This window comes from Scyliorhinus canicula, chromosome 2, assembly GCF_902713615.1.
Source record: "Scyliorhinus canicula chromosome 2, sScyCan1.1, whole genome shotgun sequence".
NCBI classification, from domain to species: Eukaryota; Metazoa; Chordata; class Chondrichthyes; order Carcharhiniformes; family Scyliorhinidae; genus Scyliorhinus; species Scyliorhinus canicula.
This window is the reverse complement of record NC_052147.1, coordinates 282,787,539-282,810,034: the sequence shown is the minus strand read 5'-3', so window position 1 is coordinate 282,810,034 and position 22,496 is coordinate 282,787,539. Positions and strand designations below refer to the sequence as shown.

Here is a 22,496-nt window from a genome sequence, read left to right as displayed (position 1 = left end):
CGTCTAATATTTCAGCCCCCCCCTTAGAACCTGGGAGCTGCAATTCGGTCAACTGTAAAAGAGCCTTCCTTTTATTCCATATACACACAGTGATCATTCCACTAATCTCCTTTAAGACGATTACATTGTCAACATCTGCAGGACATACAGCAATCTGGGAAAAACATTACTCTGAATCAAAGCAATGCCGCCTAGCCATGAGATGGGCAAGACCGGCGGGTCAGATCCAGCTATTAACTGAGGGAAATTGGCTCCATATAGTTGGTTTGGAAAGGGAGTCATTACTCCCTCCACCTAGATAAAAAACACCCCATCGGGGACCACCTAAAAGGAAAATTAGCAACTCTCCTACCAGAGTGGCCTCAAATTTTGTAAAATTCATTTTATAACTGGAGAAGGTGCTAAATCTACCCGCCTCCTGAATAATAGCCGGGACTGAAATGTCCGACTTCGACACGTCCGCAGCATAAAACGTGGTCTGATGCGGCTTCCCTCGACAGTACAACCCAAATGTCAAAGCATCTTGCCTAATGGCCTCCACCAGAGGCTCTGTAGCCAATGCGAACAGCAAAGGGGGATAACCGGGTGCTCCGGTTTCCCCCCACAGTCCAAAAATGTACAGGTTAGGTGGATTGGCCACGATAAATTGCCCTTAGTCTCCACAAAGGTTGGGTTGGGTGAGGTTACTGGATTACGGGGATAGGGTGGGGGTGTGGGCTTGGGTGGTGCTCTTTCCAAGGGCCGGTGCAGACTGGATGGGCCAAATGGCCTCCTTCTCCACTGTAAATTCTGTGATACTATGAACACAAGTGAGGACCCGTAGGGCTAACCCTACAGCCCGACTCTCTTTGCCCTCAGGATGTGTACCCCTCAACAAAGAAATCAAAATAGCCAACAGGGAATGGGAGCCAAATGCCCCTCCCACATTTTGAATCCACCCACGGAGACCTGAACCCTCCACCCACCTCCTGGCAGTGGCCCCATGAGATTCTGTCAGGATTAAAGAAAGGATACCAACCAACCACCATGACCGTCGTAAAGGTAGAGATGTGACGATGGATAATTAGCACATGGCACATCTGCCTGGAACAAAGGTCCCTGAGATTATTGGGATTAGCCATTCAATGCAGTGTTCAAAGGTCAGCACCTCCCAATAAACAGGATATGTGACTGTTATGCATGGAATGTCACGTGATCTGCAGGGACATACCATGGCTAAGAATTCTATGGCGGGTAACTCACCTCCTGACCCCCATCCCCCCCCCCCCCCCCCCCCCCCCCCCCCCCACCCCCAAGCCTGTCCGCCATCTACAAGGCACAAGTCAGAAGTGTAATGGAATACTCTCCATTTGCTCAACACCATCCAGGTCAAAGCAGCCCCGCTTGATTGCTCCCCCTTCCACAAACATTCAAACCCTCCATTACCGATGAAAATGGCAGCTGCATGTACCATCTACAAGATGCAAAAGGTTCCTTAGACAACACCTTCCAAAGCCACGACCAATACCATCTAGAAGGACAAGAGCAGCAGATACCTAGGAACCCCACCACCTGGAGGTTCCCCTTCAAGCCACTCACCACCCCGACTTGGAAATATATCGGCCGTTCCTTCACTGTCGCTGGGGCAACATCCTGGAACTCCCTCCCTAACAGCACAGTGGGTGTACCTACACCTCAGGGACTGCAGCGATTCAAGAAGGCAGCTCACCCCCACCTTCTGAAGGGGCAACTAGGGATGGGCAATAAATGCTGGCCTAACCAGCGACGCCCACATCCCGTAAAATGAATTTTTAAATAGTTTGATCTCATACAATCGTAGAATCACAGAAGTCCCACAGTGCAGAAAGAGGCCATTCAGCCCATCACGTCTGCACCAACCCTCCACGGGGGCAGCCACCAAGGCCCCCGCCCTACCCCCGTAACCCCACCTAACAGGACCAGACAGAGTGGGTGCAGGCAGGATGTTCCTGATGGTGGGTTGAGTTATGTCCCAGGGGTCACAGTCTGAGGATACATGGTGCATTCAGGACTGAGGTGAGGAGAAGGTTCTTCACCCAGAGAGGGGTGTGAACCTGTGGAATTCGCTGCCGCAGGAAGCAGTTGAGGCGGTTTTCTCCGTTTCCGAGACTCAGGGTTGGATTCTCCCATTTTGCGGTTAAGTTGCGACGCCGGCGTGGGGACAGTGAACTTTTATGCGGCCAAAACCGGAGCCGAACCCTCACCGATTCCGGGACCGGTGAGGAGTTAGCAGCGGCAGTGGGTAAAACCCCCGGCTCCTGCGGCAAAAACGGCGGGTGAATAGCCGGGACCGTGCGCAGGGCGACGATCTGCAGCGGCCGCGCTGTACAACATGGCACCGGCTGCACGTGGACCCGACCTGCCAGATAGTTCCCCCTTGGACCCCTCGCCACCCCGGATCACCCCCCCCCCCCCCCCAGTCCCCCCAGCCCTTGCCAAAGCCCACCCCCCCGGCTAGCGGCACGGCTCCCCCCCCCCCCCCCCAACCCCAACTGGACACAGCCCGCAGCCGCCACGCGAGGTTGAAGAAACCTCAGCGCGGACGCGATCCACGCCGTCGGGAATTCGGCCCATCGGGGGTGGAGCATCGGGGGCCCAGGGCCTTCAGGTGACGTTCTGGGGCCATCCTAACGGTGTGCGGCCTACTCACCGATGACGCCTTTTGGAGGGGGCGGGGTATCTGAAAACAGGCGGCCCACCCGAATTCGGCGTCAAAAGGGATTCTCTACCTGGGGATCGGTGATTACGAAATCAGCGTCAGGCAACGGAGAATCCGGCCCAAAGTGTTGAAGCCAGCACAGAATTTGTGGACTTTCACGGCAGAAAAACTGGGGCCAAACCCGGACCGATCCCGCTATTATTTTAAAAAATAAATAAATTTAGATTACCCAATTAATTTTTTCCAATTAAGGGGCAATTTAGCGTGGCCAATCCACCTACCCTGCACATCTTTGGGTTGTGGGGGTGAAACCCACGCAGACACGGGGAGAATGTGCAAACTCCACACGGACTGTGACCCAGAGCCGGGATCGAACCTGGGACCTCAGCGCCGTGAGGCAGCTGTGCTAACCACTGCGCCACCGTGCCGCCCTGATTCCACTGCTATTGAGGGGCCAGCACCAGTGCCGTGTGGAACACAATCGATTCCAATGAGAAACGGTGCGGGATTGGCCGGGTCCGTGATCGACACTCGGGAGGCTGACAAGCTGCAGCCGCAGATACACATTACCCCCCCCCCCCCCCCCCCATGCACACTCACACTCGTCCATATAGCTGATGGGGCGTGGGGTGCCCTGGGGGGACACAGATACGACCCATGGCACCAGGTTCACAGTGAGCTGTTAGCGGCGTGTGCAGCTGCATGGCTGCCTTGCCAGCTGCGGCAATGATGTTCTGTGCCCGTCCACCCCGACCACACAGTCCACCTCCTGGCCAACCCCCCCGCTACTCCCCCCGGACCTGGCAGAAGCCCCCCCCCCCCCGCCCCGGCCAGCGGCACGACTGTCAGCAAACTATGGCGATGTTGGACACTTTCCGTACCCCCGCTCCCCTTCAGCAGCCATGATGCTGGTTTCACGGTTTTTAAAAGCACAAGTGAACCGCGCCGTCGGGGAACTTGGCCCATCGCGGGCGGAGAATCGCTCTCAGGGCGACAAGCCCCGTCATGAAATGATGGGATGCCATTAAAATGAATATGTTGTTTTTTGCATAAGTAAAAGCAAACTGCCGTGTATTTTGTAAACCATGTCTGGGCAGCCACTGAGGGAAAGGAGGAGGAAAGAATAGGGAACAGGATGCTCTTTGCAACCGATACATTGATTTTTCAGAGTACTGTGAGCCAGCAAGGATACTAGTCACAGGTGAGGTGGAGAGAGCGAGACAGCGTGAGAGAGAGAGAGAGAGCGCGAGAGAGAGAGAGAGAGACAGAGAGAGAGAGAGAGACAGAGAGAGAGAGAGAGAGAGAGACAGACAGAGAGAGAGAGAGAGAGACAGAGAGAGAGGACAGAGAGAGAGAGAGAGAGAGAGAGAGATAGCGAGAGAGATAGAGAGAGAGAGAGAGACAGGCGAGAGAGAGGGAGAGAGAGAGAGAAAGAGAGTTAGCGAGAGAGAGAGAGAGTGAGACAGAGAGAGACAGAGAGAGAGAGCGAGTTAGCGCGAGAGATAGAGAGAGAGAGAGACAGGAAGAGAGAGTGAGAGAGAGAGACAGGAAGAGAGAGTGAGAGAGAGAGAGAGAGATAGCGAGACAGCCTCAGGAAACGGCTGAGCTACAGATGAACTGCTGAAGGCGTAAAGCAGTTTGTGCAAAAGATCACTTTCTTCTCTGAACCCAGGTCCTGGCCACTTAGGGCGTACAGTGTGCTATTCACTGGGCTCGGTTCGACCAATAGATTGGTGGCTGTTGTTTGGGAAACGAAGGGGTCAGAGTAGAATTTAGGATTATGGGGGAAATAGAAGCTTTTGTGTTTCCAGTCTTTGAGGAACTAAGTGCTTGCTGCTGACTAAGGGCAGAACGGCAGCGCAGTGGTTAGCGCTGCTGCCTCACAGCGTCAGGGACCCGGGTTCAATTCCGACCTTGGGTCACTGTCTGCGCGGAGTCTGCACGTTCTCCCGTGTCTGCGTGGGTTTCCACCGGGTGCTCCGGTTTCCTCCCACAGTCCAAAGATGTGCGGGTTAGGTGGACTGGCCATGATAAATTGCAATTGAGGAGAAAAGGTAAAGTGGAGTTACAGGGAGTGGGCCTAGGTAGGGTGCTTCTTCAGAGGGCTGGTGCAGACTCGATGGGCCGAATGACCTCCTTCTGCACTGTAGGGATTCTGTGATTCTATGTTAATGTGCTGAAATATAAAATTGTTTTTGGCAGTGTTTTTGTGCTGTGACCTTATCCCTACACAATGTGGGCACATTCCAGGAAATTCTGTGTGTAAGGACTATGTAGCTAGATTGTATACAGGCTGTTCAACTACCATGGGCATCACCACTATCTATGCTCGTGCCAAATCATTCCCCAAAATAAATCGAACCCCTGCAAAAGATAACTTCTCTACCAATCCTGCAGTTACTTCTCCCGTCTAATAACTGCTTTGAAATTAACATTCACTGGAGGAATTTTCCTTTTCTCCCATGAATGCTTGTGATCAGAACCTTTATGCAACCCTTCAGGACAACAAGTATCTCCATCCCGCAACATTTGGGATTGACGTTTACATGGAAAAACCTTTCCGAGGCAGGCACAACCCTTGAAGACTACCCCCACCGGTTTGTATTGTGTTTTTGCGCAAGTTAAATAATTAGTTTTAAGAGGCATCCTCCCATTTGGGAACAGCAACTGTTGTTTCTGAGAGGACGGCCCTGTTATTTCAGGCTGTCCAGAATCAGCTTGTGCACGAGGTCTCTGAGCCCAGCCCTATCTGTCGGGCAAGGTTGCGGAAGAGGGTCTCAGACAAACGACACTGCGCGTTGCCGATAGGTGAATGCAGAGATCAGAGCAGATGTTAGCTCAGCTGGGTCCACATTAACTCAGTCTCCCTGTGGGCTGATGGAAACCGGGACAGATCGCTCCAAGTTAGTCAGCAAAAACACTAGCTCGCAGGCACACTAACATACGTGCACAGAAGCACACTAACACTAACACACACCCAATGCGTTCAATCAGCACGACTACACCACAGATATCTGGACACAACAATATCATCCAGTGCCGATAGCTTTTCCTGACACAACTTGTTATACCTGGTAAATAACAACATATAAACTCCCCACCCATTCAGCCCCTCCAGCCTGTTACACAGCAACAGGAGGAGGCGATTCAGCCCCTCCAGCCTGGTTACATGGTAACAGGAGTGGCCATGCAGCCCCTCGAGCCTGTTACACAGGAACAGGAGGAGGCCCATTCGGCCCTTCGAGCCTGTTACACAGGAACAGGAGGAGGCCCATTCAGCCCCTCGAGTCTGTTACACAGCAACAGGAGGAAGCCCATTCAGTCCCTCCAGCCTGTTACATGGTACCAGGAGGTTCCATTCTGCCCCTCGAGCCTGTTACACAGCAACAGGAGGCCATTCAGTCCCTCGAGCCTGTTACACAGCAACAGGAGGAGGCCCATTCAGCCCCTCAAGCCTGTTACACGATAACAGGAGGGGCCATTCAGCCCCTCGAGCCTGTTACACAGGAACAGGAGGAGGCCCATTCAGCCCCTCGAGCCTGTTACACAGGAACAGGAGGAGGCCCATTCAGCCCCTCGAGCCTGTTACACCGGAACAGGAGGAGGCCCATTCAGCCCCTCGAGCCTGTTACACAGCAACAGGAGGTGGCCCATTCAGCCCCTTGAGCCCGTTATACAGCAACAGGAGGAGGCCATTCAGCCCCTCTAGTCTGTTACACGGGAAAGGGACGAAGCCATTGAGTCTATTCCACCATTTAATAAGATCATGATTAACCTGCGTCTTAACTCCATTTACCCACTTTTCCTCCATATCCCTAAATCCTCTTACCTCAACAATAACCTATCCACCTCAGTCGTGATAGTCCCACTTATTCCCCAGCATCCATGGCTTTATTTTAGGGGAGACCTCCTTTTATGTGGTGAAGTGTTTCCTGACACAGCAAGCTCTAATATTAAGGTTCTGTCCCCTTGTTTGGACACCCCCAGGATCCTCTTCCCCTCCCCAACAACGGGACTGATGGAGAAAAGCCATTTCCTATCAACCGCCTTAATTATCTTAAACACGTTGATCAGATCGTCTCCTCAGCTCAGCTCAATTTTATTTAAGGGGCCCCTGATCGATCAACCCTGCTGTCATTCTCGTCAATCTATACGTGGACTCCTTCCAGAGTCAACACAATCTTCATCAGCAGCAGCGCTCCGAGCCGAACACACTTCTCATCAACTCTGAACCGACACAAATCCATTCGGCCCCTCGAGTCTGCCCCCACCATTCAGTAAGGTCATGGCCGACCTGATTGTAAACAACCCCTCATTCCTGCCGACCCCCCCCCCCCCCCCCCCCCCCCCCCCCCGCCCCCCCACCCCCCGGTAACCTGTGCAACTTGAAGGTACAGTGTGTAAAAAAATCTACATTTGTGACTTTGCACAGTGTCAGAAGCCAGTGATAATCAGGGGCAATGCGCTCATTTGAACTATTGGCATTCAGAGGGGCCAATGTCCAGGTTTTCTTTTGTACAGCTACCTCCGATTCCCTTATCCTGTGCAAAGATAAGACTGACTTGTGCTCAGAAATAGCCATTTTCACCTCCTTTATGTTTTTGTTTTGATTGGGAAACTGTGGCGTTCAGCTGGCAAATCACAGGTTGCCGATGGCGGAATTGATCTGAAAGGCTGCACTCGAGTGGCCAATCTTTGAACATTCAAACAAGGAGCAGGAGAAGGCCATTCAGCCCCTCGAGCATGTTCCCCCTTTAATAAGGTCATGGCTGATCCGATGACCGCAAATCTGGGTCCCACCTACCCCCCCCCCCCCCCCGCCCCCGGCGGTCTTTCACCCCCTTGCTTATCAAGAATCTACCTCTGCCTTAAAAATATTCATGATGTGGAGATGCTGGCGTTGGACTGGGGTGAGCACAGTAAGAAATCTTACAACACCAGGTTAAAGTCCCAACAGGTTCGGAGCACTGCTGCTTCCTCAGGTGAGGAAGGAGCAGTGCACCGAAAGCTAGTGAATTGAAACAAACCTGTTGGACTTTAACCTGGTGTTGTTACAAATATTGGAAGGTTCTGCTTCCACTGCCTTGTGAGGAAGAGTTCCAGAGACTCACTGCCCTCGGAGAGAAAAATTCCCCCTCCTCCGGTTTAATCGGCCGAATCCTTGTTCTTAAACAATGACCCCTAGGTCTAGATTCTTCCACAAGAGGGAACATTGGCCGAAATTCTCCGCCCGTTGGGATTTGCTGTTCCTATCGGCAGCGCGCCCCCGCCCACGCGTGTCCCAGCGGGGTGGGGTGCCTTCACTGGGAAATCCCATTGGCAAGCAGCGGGAGTAGCAGGAGCAGGGAATCCCGACGCCAGGGAACGGTGCGCCTTCAGGAAACACACGGCTGGGGAATCCAGCCCATCCTCCCCACATCCTGCCAATGAAATGAAAATCGCTTATTGTCACGAGTAGGCTTCAATGAAGTTACTGTGAAAAGCCCCTAGTCGCCACATTCCGGCGCCTGTTCGGGGAGGCCGTTACGGGAATTGAACCGTGCTGCTGGCCTGCCTTGGTCTGCTTTAAAAGCCAGCGATTTAGCCCAGTGTGCTAAACCAGCCCCTAGGGTCTGATACATTCCAATCAAGTCGCCTCTCACTCTTCCAAGCCCCAACGGGTACAAACCTAACCTGTCCAGCCTTTTCTCGTGAGATGATTGATCAGAAAAGGGGGTGAAGGAGAGTGGGTGGTCCGCATTGCGAATGGATGCAGCCTTGCCCCTTCCCCCATGATAACGCTGTACCCCATCCCCACATGTGGGACACAGAACCTGGACAGCACGGAGACACAAACTGGCCAACAGGCACACACCGCACTCAGCTCCTGAGTCGACAGCAATTAATAACAGTTAACCAGAGTTGTTTGTATTTAGCCGTTGTATCCAACTGTAATCTCAGTAGACATCATGGAAATCCTTCCGTGTTTTAGTTAATTAATAAACAGTTTTGTTCATTCACAAAGCCGCATGTTCTTTGAGCACTTCAACTACAAAGACCTCGCCATTGGTGTGTACAGAGAATATTACAGGCAGTGACCCTAACCCTGGGAAAGCAACGCCGCTGAGCTGCCTACACTCTGAAATCTCACCAAGCTTTCTTAACCAATTTCAGACCCACAACTCTGGCCCTTACATTACACGGGGCTCCGTTTAGTTAGCGAGTTGATTGCGGTACATTTTGAAATGCCTATTAGAGAGACTTCACCCACACAAGGTCAACTGTACATTGTCTGTGGCCCCTTTCACTGGTTGGATTGCGCCCGAGCGCTCGTCCAACCAGGAGCAGTGAACGCTGTGCAGAAACTCTCAAAAACCAACTCCGGCTTCTCTCAAATTGTGACTTTGGGGAAAAGGCTCACGCTCACCTTTGACCTCCAGCTTGCCGTCGCAATGCTTTGTCCCGTATTCGTTGATGGCTTTGCAGGAGTACATTCCCGAATCGGACCTCTGCACCGACACGATGTTCAGGTGGAACCTGCCTTTCTCTCCCTCCAGCACGTAGTGGCGGCTGTCGATTTTCACCGGCTCCCGGTTCCTCAGCCTGGTCGGGAAAAGACAGACAAAAGGTGTCACTGGATGGGCGGTGAGGGGGGTCTCTCTCTCTCTCTCTTAGCAAAGGTCTGAAGATTCCGTCAAGTAGCAGGTTATCCCGATGGCGGACTTCTCTCTGTGGTGAGGGTCTTAATTGGGGTGGGGGTGGTACAGTAAGGGGGGGGGGGGGGGAGTAGCTCCTCGTGGCCAGGCCTCAGTGAAAAGGCTGCTACAGTAATGCAGGTGGAAACTCTCTCAGCAAAAAGGTTCCTATTGGATATCTGCTTCATTCGACTTCTTGTTGAGGCGGCTGTATCTTCAACAGGGAATTACAAACAGAGGGATTTGTTCAATATGCTGATGGGAATACACTCTCGACTGACTCATCCTGACGTGAATACTGTGTCCCCTAACTGGGTTCCTGATGGGAATACACGGTCCATTAACTGGGAACCAGATGGGAATACACTGTGCGAAATTCTCCACCTTGCGCCTCTGCTAGCGGAGTTCCCAAGAAGGCATCAGAAAGCCGGCGCCGATCCATTTCTAATGCTCCGACCCTCCCCTGGCATTAGGATCGCACCCACGTACCAGCGGGAGGGTGCAGATGGGTCTTTGATTGACAGGGTCCTGGCCCACTTCAAACAGAATTAAGTGCTGTCATTTTCCAGCTGACCACTTCAAAATCACTCGAGCGAAGGGAGGTGATTAGAAAGCACTTCATTCTGTTTGAAGTTGTCCAGGAGCTGTCAACCAAAGATTGATGTGGATAAACATTGCGGTTAGAGCACTTGAGAGTGATTCAACTATGAAGGAAGATGAATAAAGCAAACCTGACAGCTGCGTGTGTGTGTGTGTGTGTGCGGAAGCTGTCAATCACAGACTAGTAAAGAAAGTGAATGAATGGCTTGCAGCTCAAACTCTGAGGGTGTTTAAACCCGGCTGACTGGTTTTCTCTGTCCAGGAATTGACAGGTGCTCTTCCTGTGTCTGAGCAGCAGGTGCATTGCCCAGGTGAGTATTATAGCTGCTGTATTGGCCAGGTGAGTGTTGTAGCAGCTGCATTGCCCAGGTGAGTGTTATAGCAGCTGTATTGCCCAGGTGAGTGTTCTAACAGCTGTATTGCCCAGGTGAGTGTTATAACAGCTGTATTGCCCAGGTAAGTGTTATAGCAGCTGTATTGGCCAGGTGAGTGTTATAGCAGCTGTATTGGCCAGGTGAGTGTTATAGCAGCTGCATTGCCCAGGTGAGTGTTATAGCAGCTGTATTGCCCAGGTGAGTGTTATAGCTGCTGTATTGGCCAGGTGAGTGTTATAGCAGCTGTATTGCCCAGGTGAGTGTTATAACAGCTGTATTGCCCAGGTAAGTGTTATAGCTGCTGTATTGGCCAGGTGAGTGTTATAGCTGCTGTATTGGCCAGGTGAGTGTTATAGCAGCTGCATTACCCAGGTGAGTGTTATAGCAGCTGTATTGGCCAGGTGAGTGTTATAGCAGCTGTATTGCCCAGGTGAGTGTTATAGCAGGTGTATTGCCCAGGTGAGTGTTATAGCAGGTGTATTGCCCAGGTGAGTGTTATAACAGCTGTATTTCCCAGGTGAGTGTTATAGCTGCTGTATTGGCCAGGTGAGTGTTATAGCTGCTGTATTGGCCAGGTGAGTGTTATAGCAGCTGCATTGGCCAGGTGAGTGTTATAGCAGCTGTATTTCCCAGGTGAGTGTTATAGCAGCTGTATTTCCCAGGTGAGTGTTATAACAGCTATATTGGCCAGGTGAGTGTTATAGCAGCTGTATTGCCCAGGTGAGTGTTATAGCAGCTGTAATGGACAGGTGAGTGTTATAGCTGCTGTATTTCCCAGGTGAGTGTTATAGCAGGTGCATTGCCCAGGTGAGTGTTATAGCAGCTGTATTGGCCAGGTGAGTGTTATAGCAGCTGTATTGCCCAGGTGAGTGTTATAGCAGCTGTATTGCCCAGGTGAGTGTTATAGCAGGTGCATTGCCCAGGTGAGTGTTATAGCAGCTGTATTGGCCAGGTGAGTGTTATAGCAGCTGCATTGCCCAGGTGAGTGTTATAGCAGCTGTATTGCCCAGGTGAGTGTTATAGCTGCTGTATTGGCCAGGTGAGTGTTATAGCAGCTGTATTGCCCAGGTGAGTGTTATAACAGCTGTATTGCCCAGGTAAGTGTTATAGCTGCTGTATTGGCCAGGTGAGTGTTATAGCTGCTGTATTGGCCAGGTGAGTGTTATAGCAGCTGCATTACCCAGGTGAGTGTTATAGCAGCTGTATTGGCCAGGTGAGTGTTATAGCAGCTGTATTGCCCAGGTGAGTGTTATAGCAGGTGTATTGCCCAGGTGAGTGTTATAGCAGGTGTATTGCCCAGGTGAGTGTTATAACAGCTGTATTTCCCAGGTGAGTGTTATAGCTGCTGTATTGGCCAGGTGAGTGTTATAGCTGCTGTATTGGCCAGGTGAGTGTTATAGCAGCTGCATTGGCCAGGTGAGTGTTATAGCAGCTGTATTTCCCAGGTGAGTGTTATAGCAGCTGTATTTCCCAGGTGAGTGTTATAACAGCTATATTGGCCAGGTGAGTGTTATAGCAGCTGTATTGCCCAGGTGAGTGTTATAGCAGCTGTAATGGACAGGTGAGTGTTATAGCTGCTGTATTTCCCAGGTGAGTGTTATAGCAGGTGCATTGCCCAGGTGAGTGTTATAGCAGCTGTATTGCCCAGGTGAGTGTTATAGCAGGTGCATTGCCCAGGTGAGTGTTATAGCAGCTGTATTGCCCAGGTGAGTGTTATAGCAGGTGCATTGCCCAGGTGAGTGTTATAGCAGGTGCATTGCCCAGGTAAGTGTTATAGCAGCTGTATTGCCCAGGTGAGTGTTATAGCAGCTGTATTGGCCAGGTGAGTGTTATAGCTGCTGTATTGGCCAGGTGAGTGTTATAGCAGCTGTATTGGACAGGTGAGTGTTATAGCTGCTGTATTTCCCAGGTGAGTGTTATAGCAGCTGTAATGGACAGGTGAGTGTTATAGCTGCTGTATTTCCCAGGTGAGTGTTATAGCAGGTGCATTGCCCAGGTGAGTGTTATAGCAGCTGCATTGCCCAGGTGAGTGTTATAGCAGGTGCATTGCCCAGGTGAGTGTTATAGCAGGTGCATTGCCCAGGTAAGTGTTATAGCAGCTGCATTGCCCAGGTGAGTGTTATAGCAGGTGCATTGCCCAGGTGAGTGTTATAGCTGCTGTATTGGCCAGGTGAGTGTTATAGCAGGTGCATTGCCCAGGTGAGTGTTATAGCAGGTGCATTGCCCAGGTGAGTGTTATAGCAGCTGTATTGGCCAGGTGAGTGTTATAACAGCTGTATTGCCCAGGTGAGTGTTATAACAGCTGTATTGCCCAGGTGAGTGTTATAGCAGCTGCATTGCCCAGGTGAGTGTTATAGCAGCTGTATTGCCCAGGTGAGTGTTATAGCAGGTGCATTGCCCAGGTGAGTGTTATAGCTGCTGTATTGGCCAGGTGAGTGTTATAGCAGGTGCATTGCCCAGGTGAGTGTTATAGCAGGTGCATTGCCCAGGTGAGTGTTATAGCAGCTGTATTGGCCAGGTGAGTGTTATAACAGCTGTATTGCCCAGGTGAGTGTTATAACAGCTGTATTGCCCAGGTGAGTGTTATAGCAGCTGCATTGCCCAGGTGAGTGTTATAGCAGGTGTATTGGCCAGGTGAGTGTTATAGCTGCTGTATTGGCCAGGTGAGTGTTATAACAGCTGTATTGCCCAGGTGAGTGTTATAACAGCTGTATTGCCCAGGTGAGTGTTATAGCAGCTGTATTGCCCAGGTGAGTGTTATAGCAGCTGCATTGCCCAGGTGAGTGTTATAGCAGTTGTATTGGCCAGGTGAGTGTTATAGCAGCTGTATTTCCCAGGTGAGTGTTATAGCAGCTGCATTGCCCAGGTGAGTGTTATAGCAGCTGTATTGCCCAGGTGAGTGTTATAGCAGCTGCATTGCCCAGGTGAGTGTTATAGCAGCTGTATTGCCCAGGTGAGTGTTATAGCAGCTGCATTGCCCAGGTGAGTGTTATAGCAGCTGCATTGCCCAGGTGAGTGTTATAGCAGGTGCATTGCCCAGGTGAGTGTTATAGCAGGTGCATTGCCCAGGTGAGTGTTATAGCAGCTGTATTGCCCAGGTGAGTGTTATAGCAGCTGCATTGCCCAGGTGAGTGTTATAGCAGCTGCATTGCCCAGGTGAGTGTTATAGCAGGTGCATTGCCCAGGTGAGTGTTATAGCAGCTGCATTGCCCAGGTGAGTGTTATAGCAGCTGCATTGCCCAGGTGAGTGTTATAACAGCTGTATTGCCCAGGTGAGTGTTATAGCGCTGACTGTTTTCACTGTCTCTGTCTGGACTGCACTCGAGCTTCCAGACAGAGGTCTATTTCGTGGGGAGCACAGGGGTCTCCCTCCTGGGGTGCATCCTGACAGGCGTCTCTTTTGGGGCTCTTTGAGGGGGACCTTTATATTTAGGGGGTCTCTTTATATCGGGAGCCAGTGGGGGGTTCTCCTTATTTAGTGGGTTCCCGGGGGTGGTCTTATTTAGGGGGTCTTTGTGGGGTGTGGGGGGGGGGGAGGTGGTGGGTCGCCCCTGTACTTGGGGAAAGTGGGGGGAGGGGGACAAAAAAATCTGGGGGTGGGGGTTAAATTGCGATGTGAAGGGGGGGGGGGGGGGGGGGGTTGGCTGCCCAATAGTGGGATTCCCATGGGAAGCCCTCGCACTCCTTCCCATGCATACATTTACATGGCTAAGGATTGGGAATTGCCTCCTGATCGGGGAGCGCAAATCACGTACGTTTTGGGTCTGGCCGGAGAACATAGGGCTGGATTCACCGTTTTTGAGACAAAGTGCGAAGGAACTGTGACGTTTTACATCAAACAAATTGTCACCAACCCCTCACCGGTCGCGAGTTCCAACGGCGCGCGACGTGATGACGCCATTTCGGACAGGGCGGAGGATACGAAACCTGCATCAAAAAGGCGGCGACGCCCAATTTCAGCATCGGAAGGGATTCTCTGCCTGATCTCCGATTACAGAATCGTGTCGGTCAGCGGAGAATCCCTCCCATAGTCTCCCAAACGGATCCTGATTGGAATATTCCGTCCATTAACCGGGATCCTGGTTGGAATATTCCGTCCATTAACCGGGATCCTGGTTGGGGCTGGGGGCTGGTTTAGCACAGTGGGCTAAGCAGCTGGCTTGTAATGCAGAACAAGGCCAGCAGCGCGGGTTCGATTCCCGTACCGGCCTCCCCAAACAGGCCCAGAATGTTGTGGCGACTAGGGGCTTTTCACAATAACTTCGTTGAAGCCTACTTGTGACAATAAGCGATTATTATTATTAATTAAGCGTTAGTGTGTTAGATTATGTGTGTGTTAGAGAGTGTGCGTTAGTACGTAAGAGTTTATGTGTGTGTCTGTCAGTGGCTGCACATTCGTATATTAATCCTGGTTGGAAAATTCCGGCCATTAACCAGGATCTTGGTTGGAATATTCCGCCCATTAACCAGGATCTTGGTTGGAATATTCCGCCCATTAACCAGGATCTTGGTTGGAATATTCCGCCCATTAACCAGGATCTTGGTTGGAATATTCCACCCATTAACTAGGATCTTGGTTGGAATATTCCATCCATTAACCAGAATATTGATTTGCCCAGACAGCTGTAGGCATCACGTCGTCCCATCCCTCAGTAAAATGATCCCTGCACAAATGTCAAACAACTCTGACAGAGACAACAAGTGTGGGAGTTGTAGACACTGCGCGATTCAAACAAACCACCCTGGGCGTGAGGCCTGTGTTCTCCATGTCAAGCAGTAGGGGACGTGTACAAACAATTGCCAAGATTGCTGTTATCCTGGCTGGATGTCTGCATCCTGTTAGAGGGCAGGGGGAAATAATAGAAATAGCAATCACTGTGTGTTTGACCAGAATCACCTCCTGGTTTCCCGCAGGCCGTAGGAAGCATTGGAGGAATTAACCGACAGCTGAGACGCGCAACAGACAAAAAACTGCTGCACTTTAAACCCCCTGACATTCTAAAGTGAGTGCATGAGAGAGCGTGTGCGTTAGTGTATGTGATTTTAAGTGTGGTCAGATTGTGTGAATGACTGTGTGCAGGTATTAGAGCGTGTGCTTGTGTGTGATAGTGTGCGTTTGTATAATTGCGCGCATTAACAGGTTAGAGAGGACGGCACGTGGCGCAGTGGTTAGCACTGGGACTGCGGCGCTGAGGACCCGGGTTCGAATCCGAACCCTGGGTCACTGTCCGTGTGGAGTTTGCACATTCTCCCCGTGTCTGCGTGGGTTTTTCCCCCACAACCCAAAAGATGTGCAGGTTAGATGGATTGGCCACGCTAATTGGCCCTTAATTAGAAATAGAAAAATAATTGTTTTAAATTTTTTTTTACTGGGTTAGAGAATGAATGTGTGTTAAAGAGCTTGCATTAGTGTGTTAGATTATGTGCGTGTTAGAGAGTCAGCGTCAGTACGTAAGAGTTTATGTGTGCATCTGTCAGTGGCTGCACATTAGTATGTTAAGATATGTGTGCATGTTAAAGGGTGTGCATTAGTGTGAATTTTTCCAATAATTTGTGGGTTAGAGAATGTCTGTGAGTTAGAGAGTGTCCCTTAGTTCATTAGAGAATGTGCGTTAGTGTGTTAGAGAGTGCACATTGGTGTGTTGGAGAGTGATCGTGTGTTGGAGAGCGCACATGTTTTGGAGTGCATGTGTGTTGGAGAGAGCACATGTGTTTTGGAGAGCGCACGTGTGTTGGAGGGTGCACGTGTGTTGAAGAGTGCGTGTGTATTGGAGAGTGCACATTTGTATGTTAGAGTACGTGCGTTAGTGTGTTGGATAGTGCGTGTTAGTATGTTGGAGAGTTAGCGTTAGTGTGTTAGAGAGTGAGCGTTCGTGTCTTGGAGAGTGTGCATTAGTGTCTCAGAAAGTGTGTTAGTGTGTTGGAGAGTGCGTATTAGTCTGTTAGAGAGTGAGCATTAGTGCATTAGAGTGAGCGTTAATGTGATAGAGAACGTGCATTAGTGTGAGAGAGTGTGCGTTAGTGTGTTAGAGAGTGTGCGTTAGTATGTTAGAGAGTGTGCATTAGTGTGTGAGAGTGTGCGTTAGTGTGTGAGAGTGTGCGTTAGTGTGTTCGAGAGTGAGCGTTAGTGTGTTAGAGAGTGAGCGTTAGTGTGTTAGAGAGTGAGCGTTTGTGTGTTGGAGAGTGAGCGTTAGTGTGTTCGAGAGTGAGCGTTAGTGTGTTAGAGAGTGAGCGTTAGTGTGTTAGAGAGTGAGCGTTAGTGTGTTAGAGAGTGTGCGTTCGTGTCTTGGAGAGTGTGCGTTGTGTGTTAGAGAGTGTGCGTTAGTGTGTTAGAGAGTGTGTGTTACTAAGTTAGAGAGTGTACGTTAGTGTGTTAGAGAGTGTGCGTTAGTGTGTTAGAGAGTGTGCGTTAGTGTGTTAGAGAGTGTGCGTTAGTGTGTTAGAGAGTGTGCGTTAGTGTGTTAGAGAGTGTGCGTTAGTGTGTTAGAGAGTGTGCGTTAGTGTGTTAGAGAGTGAGCATTAGTGTGTTAGAGAGTGAGCATTAGTGTGTTAGAGGAGTGAGTGTTAGTGTGTTAGAGTGTGCGTTAGTGTGAGAGTGAGTGTTAGTGTGCTAGAGAGTGAGCGTTAGTGTGTTAGAGAGTGAGCGTTCGTGTCTTGGAGAGTGTGCGTTAGTGTCTCAGAAAGTGTGTTAGTGTGTTGGAGAGTGCGTATTAGTCTGTTAGAGAGTGAGCATTAGTGCATTAGAGTGAGCGTTAATGTGATAGAGAACGTGCATTAGTGTGAGAGAGTGTGCGTTAGTGTGTTAGAGAGTGTGCGTTAGTATGTTAGAGAGTGTGCATTAGTGTGTGAGAGTGTGCGTTAGTGTGTGAGAGTGTGCGTTAGTGTGTTAGAGAGTGAGCGTTAGTGTGTTAGAGAGTGAGCGTTAGTGTGTTGGAGAGTGAGCGTTAGTGTGTTAGAGAGTGAGCGTTAGTGTGTTAGAGAGTGAGCATTAGTGTGTTGGAGAGTCTGCATTGGTGTGTTAGTTTATTTGAGAATGTGCATTAGTGTTAGAGAGTGAGCGTTAGTGTGTTAGAGAGTGAGCGTTAGTGTGTTAGAGAGTGAGTGTTAGTGTGTTAGAGAGTGAGCATTAGTGTGTTAGAGAGTGTGCATTAGTGTGTTAGAGAGTGTGCGTTAGTGTGTTAGAGAGTGAGTGTTAGTGTGTTAGAGAGTGAGCGTTAGTGTGTTAGAGAGTGAGCGTTAGTGTGTTAGAGAGTGAGCGTTAGTGTGTTAGAGAGTGAGCGTTAGTGTGTTAGAGAGTGAGCATTAGTGTGTTGGAGAGTGTGCATTAGTGTGTTAGAGAGTGAGTGTTAGTGTGTTACGGTGTGTGTGCAAGTGTGTTAGAGAGCGTATTAATGTGTTGGAGAGTGCGCGTTAGAGTGTTGGAGAGTGCGTGTATGTGTGTTGGAGAGTGTGCATTAGAATGCTAGGGAGTGTGCGCAAGTGTGTTAGAGAGTGCGAATTAGGGTGTTGGAGAGTAAGCGTTCGTCTGTTGGGAAGTGCGCGCTAGTGTGTTAGTGACTGAGCGTTAGTGTGTGAGAGAGTGAGCGTTAGTGTGTGAGAGAGTGCGTGTTACTGTGTTGGAGAGTGCGCGTTAGTGCGTTAGTGAGTGTGCACATGTGTGTTAGAGAGTGTGCGTTAGTGTGTTAGGGAGTGTGCATTAGTGTGTTAGCAAGTGTGCACATGTGTGTTAGAGAGTGTGCGTTAGAATGTTAGGCGGTGTGTATTAGTGTGTTGGAGAATGAGCATTAGTGTGTTAGATCATAGAACAGTACAGCACAGTACAGGCCCTTCAGCCCACGATGTTGTGCCGACCATTTATCCTAATCTAAGATCAACCTAACCTACACCCTTCAATTTACTGCTGCCCATGTGCTTGTCTAAGAGTCGCTTAAATGTCCCTAATGACTCTGACTCCACCACCTCTGCTGGCAGCGCATTCCACACACCCACCACTCTCTGTGTAAGGAACCGCACCCACCACTCTCTGTGTAAAGAACCCACCTCTGACCTCTCCCCTATACCTTCCTCCAATCACCTTAAAATTATGTCCCCTCGTGACAGCCATTTCCACCCTGGGGAAAAGTCTCTGGCTATCCATGCCTCTCATCACCTTGTGCACCTCTATCAAATCACCTCTCTGCCTTCTTCACTCCAGTGAGAAAAGCCCTTGCTCCCTCAACCTTTCTTCATAAGACATGCCCTCCAGTCCAGGCAGCATCCTGGTATATCTCCTCTGTACCCTCTCCAAAGCTTCCACATCCTTCCTATAATGAGGCGACCAGAACTGGATACAAGTGTGGTCTAACCAGGGTTTTATAAAGCTGCAGCAAAACATCGCGGCTCTTAAACTCAATCCCCCTGTTAATGAAAGCCAACACACCATACGCATTCTTAACAACCCTATCAACCTGGGTGGCAGCTTTGAGGGATCTATGTACGTGGACCCCAAGATCCCTCTGTTCCTCCAAACTTCCAAGAATCCTGCCTTTAACCCTGTATTCAACATTCATATTCGACCTTCCAAAATGAATCACTTCACATTTATGAAGGTTGAACTCCATCTGCCACTTCTCAGCCCAACTCTGCATCCTGTCAATGTCCTGTTGTAACCTGCAACAACCCTTGACACTATCTACAACTCCCCCAACCTCCGTGTCATCGGCAAACTTACTAACCCACCCTTCCACTTCCTCATCCAAGTCATTTATAAAACCCACAAAGAGCAGAGGTCCCAGAACAGATCCCTGCGGGACATCACTGGTCACCGACCAGTGTGTTAGAGAGAGTGAGCGTTAGTGGGTTAGAGAGAGAGCGTTAGTGTGTTAGAGAGAGCGCGTTGGAATGTTAGGGAGTGTGCGTTAGTGTGTTAGAGAGAGCGCGTTGGAATGTTAGGGCGTGTACGTTAGTGTGTTAGAGAGAGCGCGTTGGAATGTTAGGGAGTGTGCGTTAGTGTGTTAGAGAGAGCGCGTTGGAATGTTAGGGAGTGTGCGTTAGTGTGTTAGAGTGAGCGCGTTGGAATGTTAGGGAGTGTGCGTTCGTGTGTTAGAGAGAGCGCGTTGGAATGTTAGGGAGTGTGCGTTCGTGTGTTAGAGAGAGCGCGTTGGAATGTTAGGGAGTGTGCGTTAGTGTGTTAGAGAGAGCGCGTTGGAATGTTAGGGAGTGTGCGTTAGTGTGTTAGAGAGAGCGCGTTGGAATGTTAGGGAGTGTGCGTTAGTGTGTTAGAGAGAGCGCGTTGGAATGTTAGGGAGTGTGCGTTAGTGTGTTAGAGAGAGCGCGTTGGAATGTTAGGGAGTGTGTGTTAGTGTGTTAGAGAAAGCGCGTTGGAATGTTAGGGAGTGTGCGTTAGTGTGTTAGAGAGAGCGCGTTAGTATGTTAGAGAGTGTGCATTAGTGTGTGAGAGTGTGCGTTAGTGTGTGAGAGTGTGCGTTAGTGTGTTCGAGAGTGAGCGTTAGTGTGTTAGAGAGTGAGCGTTAGTGTGTTAGAGAGTGAGCGTTTGTGTGTTGGAGAGTGAGCGTTAGTGTGTTCGAGAGTGAGCGTTAGTGTGTTAGAGAGTGAGCGTTAGTGTGTTAGAGAGTGAGCGTTAGTGTGTTAGAGAGTGTGCGTTCGTGTCTTGGAGAGTGTGCGTTGTGTGTTAGAGAGTGTGCGTTAGTGTGTTAGAGAGTGTGCGTTGTGTGTTAGAGAGTGTGCGTTAGTGTGTTAGAGAGTGTGCGTTAGTGTGTTAGAGAGTGTGCGTTAGTGTGTTAGAGAGTGTGCGTTAGTGTGTTAGAGAGTGTGCGTTACTAAGTTAGAGAGTGTGCGTTAGTGTGTTAGAGAGTGTGCGTTAGTGTGTTAGAGAGTGAGCATTAGTGTGTTAGAGAGTGAGCATTAGTGTGTTAGAGGAGTGAGTGTTAGTGTGTTAGAGTGTGCGTTAGTGTGAGAGTGAGTGTTAGTGTGCTAGAGAGTGAGCGTTAGTGTGTTAGAGAGTGAGCGTTCGTGTCTTGGAGAGTGTGCGTTAGTGTCTCAGAAAGTGTGTTAGTGTGTTGGAGAGTGCGTATTAGTCTGTTAGAGAGTGAGCATTAGTGCATTAGAGTGAGCGTTAATGTGATAGAGAACGTGCATTAGTGTGAGAGAGTGTGCGTTAGTGTGTTAGAGAGTGTGCGTTAGTATGTTAGAGAGTGTGCATTAGTGTGTGAGAGTGTGCGTTAGTGTGTGAGAGTGTGCGTTAGTGTGTTAGAGAGTGAGCGTTAGTGTGTTAGAGAGTGAGCGTTTGTGTGTTGGAGAGTGAGCGTTAGTGTGTTAGAGAGTGAGCGTTAGTGTGTTAGAGAGTGAGCATTAGTGTGTTGGAGAGTCTGCATTGGTGTGTTAGTTTATTTGAGAATGTGCATTAGTGTTAGAGAGTGAGCGTTAGTGTGTTAGAGAGTGAGCGTTAGTGTGTTAGAGAGTGAGTGTTAGTGTGTTAGAGAGTGAGCATTAGTGTGTTGGAGAGTGTGCATTAGTGTGTTAGAGAGTGTGCGTTAGTGTGTTAGAGAGTGAGTGTTAGTGTGTTAGAGAGTGAGCGTTAGTGTGTTAGAGAGTGAGCGTTAGTGTGTTAGAGAGTGAGCGTTAGTGTGTTAGAGAGTGAGCGTTAGTGTGTTAGAGAGTGAGCATTAGTGTGTTGGAGAGTGTGCATTAGTGTGTTAGAGAGTGAGTGTTAGTGTGTTACGGTGTGTGTGCAAGTGTGTTAGAGAGCGTATTAATGTGTTGGAGAGTGCGCGTTAGAGTGTTGGAGAGTGCGTGTATGTGTGTTGGAGAGTGTGCATTAGAATGCTAGGGAGTGTGCGCAAGTGTGTTAGAGAGTGCGAATTAGGGTGTTGGAGAGTAAGCGTTCGTCTGTTGGGAAGTGCGCGCTAGTGTGTTAGTGACTGAGCGTTAGTGTGTGAGAGAGTGAGCGTTAGTGTGTGAGAGAGTGCGTGTTACTGTGTTGGAGAGTGCGCGTTAGTGCGTTAGTGAGTGTGCACATGTGTGTTAGAGAGTGTGCGTTAGTGTGTTAGGGAGTGTGCATTAGTGTGTTAGCAAGTGTGCACATGTGTGTTAGAGAGTGTGCGTTAGAATGTTAGGCGGTGTGTATTAGTGTGTTGGAGAATGAGCATTAGTGTGTTAGATCATAGAACAGTACAGCACAGTACAGGCCCTTCAGCCCACGATGTTGTGCCGACCATTTATCCTAATCTAAGATCAACCTAACCTACACCCTTCAATTTACTGCTGCCCATGTGCTTGTCTAAGAGTCGCTTAAATGTCCCTAATGACTCTGACTCCACCACCTCTGCTGGCAGCGCATTCCACACACCCACCACTCTCTGTGTAAGGAACCGCACCCACCACTCTCTGTGTAAAGAACCCACCTCTGACCTCTCCCCTATACCTTCCTCCAATCACCTTAAAATTATGTCCCCTCGTGACAGCCATTTCCACCCTGGGGAAAAGTCTCTGGCTATCCATGCCTCTCATCACCTTGTGCACCTCTATCAAATCACCTCTCTGCCTTCTTCACTCCAGTGAGAAAAGCCCTTGCTCCCTCAACCTTTCTTCATAAGACATGCCCTCCAGTCCAGGCAGCATCCTGGTATATCTCCTCTGTACCCTCTCCAAAGCTTCAACATCCTTCCTATAATGAGGCGACCAGAACTGGATACAAGTGTGGTCTAACCAGGGTTTTATAAAGCTGCAGCAAAACATCGCGGCTCTTAAACTCAATCCCCCTGTTAATGAAAGCCAACACACCATACGCATTCTTAACAACCCTATCAACCTGGGTGGCAGCTTTGAGGGATCTATGTACGTGGACCCCAAGATCCCTCTGTTCCTCCAAACTTCCAAGAATCCTGCCTTTAACCCTGTATTCAACATTCATATTCGACCTTCCAAAATGAATCACTTCACATTTATGAAGGTTGAACTCCATCTGCCACTTCTCAGCCCAACTCTGCATCCTGTCAATGTCCTGTTGTAACCTGCAACAACCCTTGACACTATCTACAACTCCCCCAACCTCCGTGTCATCGGCAAACTTACTAACCCACCCTTCCACTTCCTCATCCAAGTCATTTATAAAACCCACAAAGAGCAGAGGTCCCAGAACAGATCCCTGCGGGACATCACTGGTCACCGACC

At 49.9% G+C, this 22,496-nt stretch overlaps 1 protein-coding gene across 1 annotated transcript in view; it reads right to left on the bottom strand.

Annotated features, from left to right (window-relative positions):
• The window catches only part of spega (striated muscle enriched protein kinase a), a 462,850-nt gene that overhangs the window by 180,284 nt on the left and 260,070 nt on the right, over nucleotides 1–22,496 (bottom strand). Inside the window, exon 9 of the mRNA XM_038790314.1 lies at nucleotides 9,084–9,259. Within this exon, the coding sequence (XP_038646242.1) occupies nucleotides 9,084–9,259 (176 nt within the window). The remainder of the gene's footprint in view (nucleotides 1–9,083; nucleotides 9,260–22,496) is intronic.